At 38.7% G+C, this 12,385-nt stretch overlaps 1 protein-coding gene across 1 annotated transcript; it reads left to right on the forward strand.

Moving 5' to 3' along the window:
* Positions 1 to 602: 602 nt before the first annotated feature.
* On the forward strand, positions 603 to 5,317 carry LOC307017242 (immunoglobulin lambda-1 light chain-like). The gene is made up of 4 exons (XM_079646798.1): positions 603 to 1,147; positions 1,240 to 1,562; positions 3,990 to 4,023; positions 4,793 to 5,317. Exons 1-4 carry the CDS (start codon positions 1,006 to 1,008, stop codon positions 5,116 to 5,118), a joined length of 825 nt encoding a protein of 274 aa, XP_079502924.1. The 5' UTR covers positions 603 to 1,005; the 3' UTR covers positions 5,119 to 5,317.
* Positions 5,318 to 12,385: the final 7,068 nt, after the last annotated feature.

The following is a 12,385-nucleotide window of genomic DNA, read 5'->3' on the forward strand; positions in this document are numbered from 1 at the left end:
GCGCTGAAGAGATGTGTGCTGGGGTCGTGTCAGCTGTAGCCAATATGAAGTTCCTGAAAGTTAAGCCATATGGCTTTGATTTGTTTTCCTCTCTGTAGGAGCCTGTTTCTCCTACCTATTCTAAAATGAGTTCTAAATGGACCAAAGTATAATCAAGATTCAAGGTTATTTCTGACAAGATGAAGACCTTTGAAGAGAAAAACAGTTCCTCTGTTCATCGTTACTTTGAACTTCACTTTTCAAAAGGCAGTGATGAAAATATTAAGTTCAGGTATTTTTTTACATCATTTAGATTTGTCTTTTATTTTGGATACTGCAAGAATTTACAGATGAACACTGAGAGCTAATTACAATCCATTATGAAGATTTCAAAACAAAACCTTATTTTTAATGAAAAAGGTAACTTCATGCAAAACTTTACAGTTCTGATCAAATCAGCTACTGAGTTTTCATGCTCCGTCAGTCAAGCATCAACTCTCTACTCCTCCCTCTCTTCCGTCCCAGGATGCACCTGTAGGCCTCGTCTCCTTATTTATAGCTCCATGTAAATGAAGAGGTCAAGTGTCAGCTCTGTGTAAAGTAGTGAAACTTCTCTAACTGAAATACATTGATAGTTTCATTGTTAACATTTGGTCATTCACAGTTTACTTCTAAATGTGCAGTCAGTTTAGTTTAAGATCCTGTAGCAGATGTATGTTGTTGACTCATTATCAAAACGTTTAAAATAATGAAAACAACTTTAACGTATAAATCCCATCTTTATTAACCAATGAAAGACATGTATTTAAACTGTTATTTTTGTACATTGCGTTAATGTGTGCATATCCCAACATTTGGCCTAAGCTACATAATTGTACTTCAACATTTCAATATTAACACAATTAATGAATTAAACTATTTTCCCTCCACAAAAGATAAGTGATACATCAATACTGAAAAGTATACAGATTGTCCCAAAGCTCCTCCTCCTGTCAGCCACTCTCAGTTTCAGTGTTCAAGTATTAAATGGCTCCTCCAGCTCCTCCTCTCCTCATCCTCCAAACCCTCTCCTCTGTCAGCAGTGAGCTCACTTTCTTAGTTCCAAGACCCTCCTCACACACTGACACCATGCTGGGGACCCTCTGCACTCTCATCACTGCTCTAACATGTAAGCAGGCTGACTGACTGCAGCTCTGACCTCATGTTGGATTCATCAGTCTGTGTGTTTCTCTTGACTCCATGTCCTCTTGTTGTTTCCAGGTGTGAGTGGTGTGACGGTGGTGACACAGAAGCCTGTAGTGACGGTGCGGAAAGGAGAGACAGCCTCCATGGACTGTAACCTGGGGACTGTTACTACCAGTGCTGCTCGCTGGTATAAACAGATTCCTGGAGGAGTCCCTCAGTTTATTTTATATTTTCATCACAGCTATAGCACTCCAACCTACGGCTCTGGCTTCTCCTCTCCAAAGTTCACATCTAATCATCAGTCTACATCAGATTATCGTTTGATCATCAGCAATGTGGAGGAAGGAGACTCAGCAGTCTATTACTGTCAAACATATGACAGATCTGCTAAAGAGAACGTATCACAGTGATTTACACCGTGACAAAAACCTCCTCACAAGAACTTCTGCTTTTTCAGTCTCTGACACATCTGATAACAGAGCCTTCTAAATGTAGTCACACCCTATTTGCAATAATTTGTTAAAAATAATGTAATGTTCTTATTGGATTAATTTGCACAATAACAAATGAAATCACATAAGTATTTGTTACCTTTCATACACTCTTTACAAATAACATTTGTATGAATGAAGCTATAAATCACAGGAAGTTAAATCTACTGAGATCCATTATATCTGACATGTTTGCATACTTTTTGGACTTAAATGCCACCGTTTCTTGCCACATCATTTCTTCCACCAATAGAAGACCTTCAGGTTTGAAAACACAAAATGTGACCATTATTAAATTAAATAAATGCCCTGGTGCAAAGAGTCTCATGACTTTTACACGTCCAGCTGCAACAAAAGAGACGGGAAACATGAATGCGGTGACACACCCCAATGTCATATAATACACAGTGTGGAGATAACATACTGTAGCTGATTGATGTTCAGCTAAAGCACACCTAAAAGACAACGCTTAATTCAACTCAAATCCGGCAGAGATTTTGTATTTGTTTGAAAGTCAGATCGTATTATTAGGTAACATGTATTTTCCTGTGGGATTATCATTCAAACATGTGAGGGTGCAAAACTTTTTCCTACATGATGAATGGGATTGTGTGACATCAAATAAAATAGAGATGTAATCAGGATATCCATCTCACCGGAGTGAATAATACTCGAGCAAAGGACATTAACAGACTTCCAAACCCATAATCCTTACATTAACATTATGAGATTGCTGGTAAAATTCAACGCCACAACGAAAGAAACATCGAAAAAATATATCTTAGTTTGAAAGTGAATGAAAGCAGTGCTGAGTGTAGAAACTCCTCCTCCTGCACTTCTCCTCTCTCAGTGTGTTTATAAGCTTCAGTCTCTCTTCTCCTCTCACTCTGCTCACCTCTCAGCTGGACAGTAAGGGACGTTTACAGCACACACTGACACCATGCTGGGGACCCTCTGCACTCTCATCACTGCTCTAACATGTAAGCAGGCTGACTGACTGCAGCTCTGACCTCATGTTGGATTCATCAGTCTCTGTGTTTCTCTTGACTCCATGTCCTCTTGTTGTTTCCAGGTGTGAGTGGTGTGACGGTGGTGACACAGAAGCCTGTAGCGACGGTGAGGAAAGGAGAGACAGCCTCCATGGACTGTAACCTGGGGACTGTTACTGGCAGTGGTGCTAGGTGGTACAAACAGATTCCTGGAGGAGTCCCTCAGCTTGTTTTACATTTTCATCACAGCTATAGCGCTCCAACCTATGGCTCTGGCTTCTCCTCTCCAAAGTTCACATCTAATCATCAGTCTACATCAGATTATCGTTTGATCATCAGCAATGTGGAGGAGGGAGACTCAGCAGTCTATTACTGTCAAACATGGGACAGCTCTGTGAATGAGTGGGTATCACAGTGATTTACACCGTGACAAAAACCTCCTCACAAGAACTTCTGCTTTTTCAGTCTCTAACACATCTGATAACAGAGCCTTCAAACAACTCAGTGTCCCACACCATGTGCAATAACCTGTTATAATGCTATAATAATGAAAACATGAATACATGAATATGCCATCCAGCATCATCCATAATACCTAAAATAATTCAGGCTTTTAAAGCCACTTTATCTTGCCAAATAATATCATATCATTATAGAAAATGTACACAATCTGGGTTTAATACAAAAGATGCAGTAACAGTGACGGGATTTCAATGAGTCCTATTTCCTGAGGCCCTGAAGAAACCTGACACACAATATTGAAAACATAAAAACATCACATTCACATCAGGAAATCTAGATGCAGACAATCAATAAACTCAATATATTTTAAATCAGTTTGTAAAATTAGGTAAGATATTTGTTTGTAGGGATTAACATTAAAACATTTGAAGATACAATCTTTTTCCATTCTGTTACGTTCACAAATAAACTTTAAAGCGAAGAAAAATATGAACTTATACATTGATGGTGTTGTTGATAAGATTATTAGACGATGAATTAAAATGTAGTTTAAATCAGAAACTCCATCTGGTGGAGGTTAATAATACTCATGCAGAGGACATCAACAGATGGCCCAACACCGTCTGCTTAAAACATAACAAATAAATAAAAAGATTGATCCTGTAATTATAAAAAAGTTTCACATCAAAAACATAATGTAGTTTGTCTGTGAATGAAAGCAGTCCTCAAGTCCAGCAGAGTTTTGGAATATAATCAGCCTGATGAAGTGAAGGAGATGTTGACAGTGAAAGTTGCTCTCAGCAGGATGTTTCAGTTCCACTCCCCTCATCAGTGAGAGTCAGGAGGTTTTTGTACAGCCATGTATACAAACTGAATCACTGTGGTATTCGGACAAGGCACCAAGCTGATTGTGACAAGTAAGTACTTTCTAACTCATCGTGAAACAGGATATATTTGATGTTTCTCTTATGTATGAAGAGCAATAATCATTGTTTGTGTTGCTCACTGTTTTAAACCTTAAGAATGTTTTTCATTAAATAACAGACTGGTTTTTAGATCTTCATGCCTAGCTGTGTAATTGAAATGAAATGCTCACAATGTTTTACATATTTTCTACAAACATTTTTAAACAATTTGATTGTTGAGGGAATTTTACCAGATTTGAACAGTTTTAACATTTATGAACTATATTTAAAATGAAGGTTCATTAGATGTGCATTAAAGTCATTCCTGAATGTGTGTGATTAGTATGAAGTTTAAGGATCATTTTAAATACCCCTGAATAATATTGTAGCTATATGGGATTGGTATTTTTCTCTCTTTGGTGGTTCGATACATACAAACAAAGCCGAGTTACTATTGATACACCATCATATTTCACAATGAATTAAATTAGTATTTTACAAATGTGAATACAGGATAAAATATTTAAAAGGGACATTATTCATTGATTAAAAGGATTCTGAATAAATAAAAAATATATATTGCTTTGTGTTTGATAGATTTTTTAAAAAAGGAACAGTGCTCATATTAGGTCAAGACTTATATGTTTCTCTTTTACCAATGCTTAACTTTTTCAAATTGCTTGTTATAATATAAAGTCATATAATAAATGATTCTGTTACGGTCATGCTTTGTATAAATGATTTGATTAGTATTTGATGGAAGCTCTCCATGTGTTTTCAGGCTCCAGCCTCCCTCCTCCTGTCCTCACAGTCTTCCCTCCGTCCAGTGCTGAGCTCCAGGACAACAAAGCCTCTCTGCTGTGTCTGTCCAGTCAGTCTGTGCCTTTTGCAGATGTGAGCTGGTTGTCTGCTGGGAGTCCAGTGAGCAGTGGGATCTCTAGCAGCACCGCTGCTCAGCAACCCGACAAGACTTTTAAAATCAGCAGCTATCTGTCCGTTCAGACGTCAGACTGGAACATGGATAAGGTTTACACATGTAAAGTGACTCAGGGCTCCCAGACTTCAGAGCAAAACATCAAGAAGTCCGAGTGTCCCGCTGAGCAATAGTAGAGGAGCACAATGACCATTTAGTGTCTGCTGCTTTATTGTGTGTGCTGTTTGGTCATCACCAGCTTTACATGTGAGAGAACATGTGTCTGTAGGCTTGTGTTAAAGTTGTGACAGTTACGTGGAGGTGTTGTATCAGCTTTGCTAATGATTTAAATGTTTTTCAACATGTTCAATTAAAACGCATTTCATAAAAACATTCTATTGCTTCTGTATTTTTTGTTAGTGATCATTGCAGTCAAGAATACACAGATGGTATCTTTATATCTCACTTTTAGTTACATTTTTGTCAAGAAAATGTGCTTAAAATTCGTTCATGATATAAACTTATTTAAGAAAATGATTTTAAGTGTGATAAAGGATAAAATAGAGAAAAACGTAACTAATATGTATTTTTATGATATTCAAATCAGATAAAATCAGCAACTGAAAGTGAGTTTTCATCCTCTGTCAGTCAAGCATCACCTCTCTACTCCTCCGTTCCTTCCTTCCCAGGATGCACCTGCAGCCCTCCTCTTCTTTCTAATAGCTTTATGTAAATGAAGAGTTCAAGTAACAGCTTTCTGTCAAATAACAGTAAACTGTCAGTGACTGGAAACACAGACATTTGACCTTCTATGTGAATTATATATGTCTGCAGAGTATTCTTTTATATCCTTCATGGATTTCTACTAATCCAAGGAAGTTAATTTCATGAAAAAAATACCCCATCAGAAAGAGACTCAGTGTCTGTTGTAATTCTACACTTTAGTTATATCAAGTTAGATTGTCTCATTCATTCAAAGAGCTTTTGGATTTGTTGCACTCTCATCTAGCTACATTTTAACCTTCTAGTTTGAGAAGGTTAAACTTCAATCATGTATTCATTTTCTTCACAACTTGAACATTTTCTCACATGGACTCAACTTGCCTTAGTAAGTTATCAGTTGAAAAATGAAAGAAAAGAAAAAGGCGGAAGGTTAGAGAGCTACAGAAAAAAAGATCTGCTTCCGCATTTGAGTTTAAAGAAACCTCCTCTTTAAACTGAATGCTAGGTTGAAGAGTGGATATGATCAACTTGTTATATCCTGAAGATATGTCATGTTTTAACCCGGACTAAAGTAAAGACACATTTTGATCTAAATGAGAGGACTACTACACATCTTTGATTTCAGCTGCACTGTAAGGGTTACCAAACTAGGCTCTGATACCATAATGCTATTTATGATAATGCTCTCTGTGTCGGAAAATAAAAGTATAAACTTCTCTAAGACTTCGATAAGACTTCCCTAAGTCTGTGGAAAAAATATATATCCGCCACAACTGCCACCACAAGCACTGTCACACCAAGAACTGCATGTAGATGGGCACGCACTCGCTGGCCCAGGGGACCCCCTGAATCTAGAAGGTATCGATCAGGAAGCGAATGATGAGGATGACGACAGCGAGGAGGGACATGAACAGACCTGAAGACTCAGACAGGAGGACAAAGAGAGACAAAGAAATGACAGCTGTAAATCGTGAGGGTTCCCATATTTTCTTAAACATCAAATTCAATTCGTACTGTAACACGTATGCTACTGTTACAACTAGCAAGCTTTAAATGAACATGTCAATAAAGACAGGTGTGACTTGTAAAGATAAGTCAAATCCCTTCTAGTTCTATTCCTGGCAAAAATATTATTTTATATATATCAATAATCGCACCAACAGTTGTCTCCTTCTCACCAAGCTGCCTTCTGATGGTCTTGTAGCCAATCTCAGCCTTTTGCAGGTCTACTATCATGTCCCTGAGGTCCTCAGACAGCGCTTTAGTCTTACCCATGGTGGAGAGGTTGGAATCTGATTGATTCATTCTGTGGACAGGTGTCTTTTATACAAGTTGATATGAGGGGTGCTTCCCTAAAGGAAATGGACTTACCGGTCTGTGGGAGCCAGAATTATTGTTTGTTGCAAGGGGATCAAATATTTATTTCACGCAATAAAATGCAAATTCATTTATATCTCTTATTTTGTACATTCTTGGATATTCTTTTTGATATTCTGTCTCTCATTAGTAAAATAAACATTATAAAAAATGTTATTATAAAAAAATTATAGACTGTTCATTTCTTTGTAAGTGGTTAAACTTACAAAATCAGCCAGAGATCAAATAATTATTTCCTTCACTATTTTTATATAAATATATACACCCCCATTTATACAGTATACAATCATTAAGTTGCAGCCCATTATTTCATTGAAACTTGTATCTACTTGGGTACATTCATTGCTTGAAAAATGCATCACATTTAAAGAGATGGAATGTAAACTCTCAAACTACAGCAGTCAGATAAAGGAAGTGGTGTGTCGTAGACTGACATATGAAAATACGCAAGTACTATGACCTCTACATTTTCATTTGGAACAGAGATTAAGTAAATGTAGGCTACGTAGTGACCCTCCATCAGAGGAATTGAGTATTCTGACCAACTATTTCCATTTGGTTTGTGTATTTGATGTTTGACAGAGTGCAGATGAATATGTTACGTGTTCACTGAAGTAATGCACATAATAGACGGCAAAGAATGTTCTATCAATTAGCTAGTTAACACGTAGTTTAAGGTTGTGTTTTGTGTACGTGGAGTAATACGTGAACAAAAACGAATCATGTTGTTAGTAGATTCTATTGGTGGAATTGTCAGTAGAATTAGAACACTCGTGTTCTGTTCCATTAAACAGAGGTAGGAATCTAGAAGGAGACAGAGTTCCAGCTCACTTCACAAAACCCACTAAACAGGTAAGACACACTTCACAGCAGAGCAGGAAACTACTTTTTATTTGACTTTTTCTGTTTAGGATAACTGTATTGTGTTGGGGGAAGAGTTCATTACTGTTTCCCACATTTCACACTCAAGTCAAATAGTTTTTTCTTTAGTTACATTTGAAATATCAGTACAGTAGGATCTCCTGTTATCAAGACAGGCAAATGCATGTTTTGTCTCACATACAACTATTTTAACTTGTAAATATTGCACAAGCTCTTGCCTAAATTGTATGTGCACAAAATAGACTGCATTTAAATCTTGGATTTGCACCAGAGACCACTTTATGTGAGAAGTTTGAAGTGCTTGCAGTTGTGACCTTTTGCAGTTTTCCTGCAGATAACACGTACACTTAAGACGATTTCAGAGACATTTCACACAACAGAATATCTTAATCCCTTTCATAAAATGAATTGTTGATCTAAAAAATACTTATTTGCCATGTTACAGAAAAGGCTTCTCTTCAGCTAATCAAAGAAAACATTACTTTCATTTGAGTTCATGACGTTTGGTTAGGTTACAAAGTAGTTTTGCTGTTTGGAGACAAATATTCATATCAGTGATTTAACAGCTGTTTGTCTTTGTGTCTGCAGTTTTACAACGACAGTTTACGAAATACAAACAGAGAACATGTTTGGATCCATCTTTGGACTAAACGTATTTGCTAGACAGTCTCGAGGGGATATGCACTTTCCATCGAAGACGTCCAATCAAAGGGCTTTGAGTCCTTTGCCTATGGAAGACATAATCTTTTCCTCTATCTTGGAGGAGGAAAGAGCAAGGGGGGACAGCCCTTCGTCCTCTGAAGACAGAAAACCTTCTACCAGCTGCATGTACGGACAAAGGGGTGAGAGGCCTTCGTGTTCTGGAGACAACAAGCCCTCCAGCGTCAGCCGCATGTACGGCACAAGTGATGACAGCACTTCCTCTTCTGAGGACGACGAGCCTCCTACCACATGCCGCTTGTACGGCACAAGTGATGACAGCACTTCCTCTCCTAAAGACGATGAGCCCTCTACCAGCAGGAAGGCGCTCGAGAAGACAAGAGGAAGGTTGAGACGTCAGTCACCTGGAGACATCGTTTCTCAAGAATCTTTTGACCTGCAACTCAAGAGGTCTCCTTCCCCACGAGTGATCGACCTTCTTATGGTTGAGAAATCCCAGCAGAGTCACAAACAACCTCCCTCTGTTCAGGATGAGGAGAAAGACAGGAAAGAGCAGGTAGAAGAGGTAATGGAGAGAGAAAAGAAGGAATGGATGGAGAAACAAATAAGGAAGTTGGAGATGACTTGGGAGAAGAAATGGGAGAAGGAGAGGAAAAGGCGAGTGAAAAAGGCAAATAAAAAGGAGAGCTTGGCTAACAAGGAGAGAGAAAAACAGGAGAAGAAGTGCAGAGAAAATGAGAAAAGAGAGGAGATGGAAAGACTGAGTGATGAGGCGAGAGAGAAAGACAGACAGGAGGGGAGAGAATATATGGAGAAATATTTCAAGAATAAGGAGAGAGGAGAGAGGCAGATGGCGGAGTGGAGGGAGAGAGAAAGACAGAGGTGGGAGGAGATACAAGAGAAGAACAGATGGGCAAAGGAGCTGAGGGAGGAGATGGACAGAAAAAAGAAGGAGATGAAAGAGAGAGACAGACAGGAACAGGAGTGCAAAAGAGAGGAGAAAGAGAGACAGAGGAGGAGACAGAAGAGTAGAGAGGAGGAGGGTGAAAGGATTCACAAAGAGAGGAAACAGAGATGTAGACGGGAGGTGGTTGAACGTGATGAGACTAAATCAATAAACACTGTTCAGAGCCTCAAAACCGACAGGGACCATTTCCTCAAAGCAATACAAGAAAGCTTTGTGATAGAGCTCAAGTTCCTCAACTGTGGTAAGAAAGTCAACTTATATTTATACTAAGTTTCATCAACTATTACAAGTGAAAGTCATACATGACACTAACTTTGTTAAAAGAAGGTAATAACATATTTCCCCAAAAGTCAAAAAAACATTCCTTTACAGTTTATCAAAAAATAACTCACCAAACACTTCTTTCAAGAATAATTATTTTAATAAAAAAAAAAAAACTTAAAGTATTTTTAAACTCCCAAGTGTGTCTCGTGTTCTGCAAGTTTGTGAAATGTGTTTATTTTCTGGAATCCTGTCAAGGATTTAAGAAACTTTGATAAAGAAATATGCATCTATTGGTTAGTCTGTTAATATGTTCATCTCAAAGTGGCCCTATACACCTTATATGACTGATACAATGATCCTGGTAAACAGTAAATCTACTCAATCAAACATAAAGATAGTAATCTCACCAATCTCATTGTGTGATATGGCGCCATGCCAACATGTAATCTGTGACACACATCATACAAACTGGGCCTGTTGACACATCTGGACTCTAACCTTTTCATGTGCTGTTTGTTTCAGGGAACACCAATCCTAAGAGGGTGCCGGATATACCGGAGATGCGCAAAACAAGGGCACAGCACAAAGAGAGAATAAAGGAACTAGAGCACAAGGTGAAGATTGAGGAAGAGAAGCAAAGAAAGTTGAACAAAATGAAGGAGAAACTGGAGGCAGAGAGGAAACGCTCGGAGGATGGCAGAAACTCATCTACTGCAGGTAAACGCTGGGGAATTTTCAGCGTTTTCAAACGCATGTAGAGAGATAGAGAAGACGACACCAACTCATTCTCTCCCCACACCGAGCTCCTCCTCCTCCACTCTGATTTGGACTGACTGTAGCCTCCTCAAACTCCTGCCTCAGAAGAACCTGCAGTTCCTCTAGCCTGCACAACACAAGGCTCTACTGAGACCTTCTCCATCTCTTCCCACACCGTGCTTCACGTCCTCCCCTGTTGACAAAAGCCTGAAAAAGGACTCTTGCAACTGCAAATATTTCAGCCCCTGCTCCAATTCTCCTCAGAGAATAAGTCAAAAATGTTCCCTGACTACCTCAGTGACCATGCCAGAGACAAAAAGTCATCTGGTCGTTCTAACACTTCTCTATTTCTGATGTCAAACAAACTCATTCTCTCCCCACACCGAGCTCCTCCTCCTCCCCTCTGATTTGGACTGACTGTAGCCTCCTCAAACTCCTGCCTCAGAAGAACCTGCAGTTCCTCTAGCCTGCCCAACACAAGGCTCTACTGAGACCTTCTCATTCTCTTCCCACACCGAGCTCCTCCTCCTCCCCTGTTGACAAAAGCCTGAAAAAGGACTCTTGTTCCTCAGGTCCTAACTGTCTGTGGCCTCCTTGTAACTTTAAATACTGCAGCCCCTGTGCTCCAATTCTCCTCAGAGATAAATTCAAAACGTTCCCTGACTACCTCAGTGATCATGCCAGAGACTAAATGTAATCTGGTTTGGAGTCTCATTGACTGTTCCCGGACTTCGGATCTATCCTCTGCACCTGAAAATGCTGCAGCTCCTGTGCTCCAATTCTCCTCAGAGAAAAATAACAATGTTTCCCTGACTACCTCAGTGACCACTGCCAGAGACAAAACGTAATCTGGTCCTTGTGACTCTTCTCTATATCTGATGTCAAATTTCTTCTGCTCTGCTAAGACCAGTGTGTGAAAGGCGCTGCCTCCCACTGCTCGTACTAAAAGCCTTCTGTGTCCTAAATAAAACTGTTTCATTGCACTGATTTGTATGGACATTTAATCAATATTTTCATTTCATTCTGAGAGCTGAGAAATGACCTGAGATCTTAATGTAAATACAAAGTGTATTCAAATGTCTGAATAGCAGTGTGGGGGTAGTTACTCAAAGAAAGCAATTGCATTACACACTACTAGTTACTTTAAAAAAAAGTAATGCTGAAAGTAATTAGTTCTTCTAGTTACATTACTTTTGAATTACTCATATATATTTCCTGCTCAATATGTTTCGGAAAGACAGCAATTCCACCGTGGATTCCACGATGTTTGCTGCAACTGTTTATATCTGCTATGAGACTCTTACATGTATGCTGCTGCCCTTAATCCATGAAGTCGCGAGTGTAGCACAAGCAAAAAGGGCTGTTTGATTTGTTTTTCTGTCCGTTATGCGGATAGTCGAAGACCTTAAAAGTAACGCATGTAATGAGATAATTTCACGGGTAGTAACTTTAATGTTATTACTGCTAAACCAACAGTAACGTGTTACAGACAAATGTAATCTGATTACTGTAACTAGCATTGTTACTCCCAACACTGCTAATTAGTATGTAAACAAAGGAACAATACAAATACAATTATAATCTTTTCAGTATTTGGAGAATCTATGCCAGATGGTGGCTAAACATCTCACTAATGTTCTTTTTTATTTAATGAGTTCCCTATCTTTACACCTCTGCTGCTGGGATGTTGAAGAATAATAACACTCTCAGTAAACAAGAGCCCGTGCAGTAACAAGCGAGTCATAGTAGTAATTCAACTTTTTTTGCATTATTTTATTTTTACTTAATGAGTAGGGGCTTTATTACATTACCTTCAAGATATCAATATAACA

Source organism: Notothenia rossii (assembly GCF_949606895.1).
Source record: "Notothenia rossii genome assembly, chromosome: 8".
Lineage (NCBI taxonomy): Eukaryota > Metazoa > Chordata > Actinopteri > Perciformes > Nototheniidae > Notothenia > Notothenia rossii.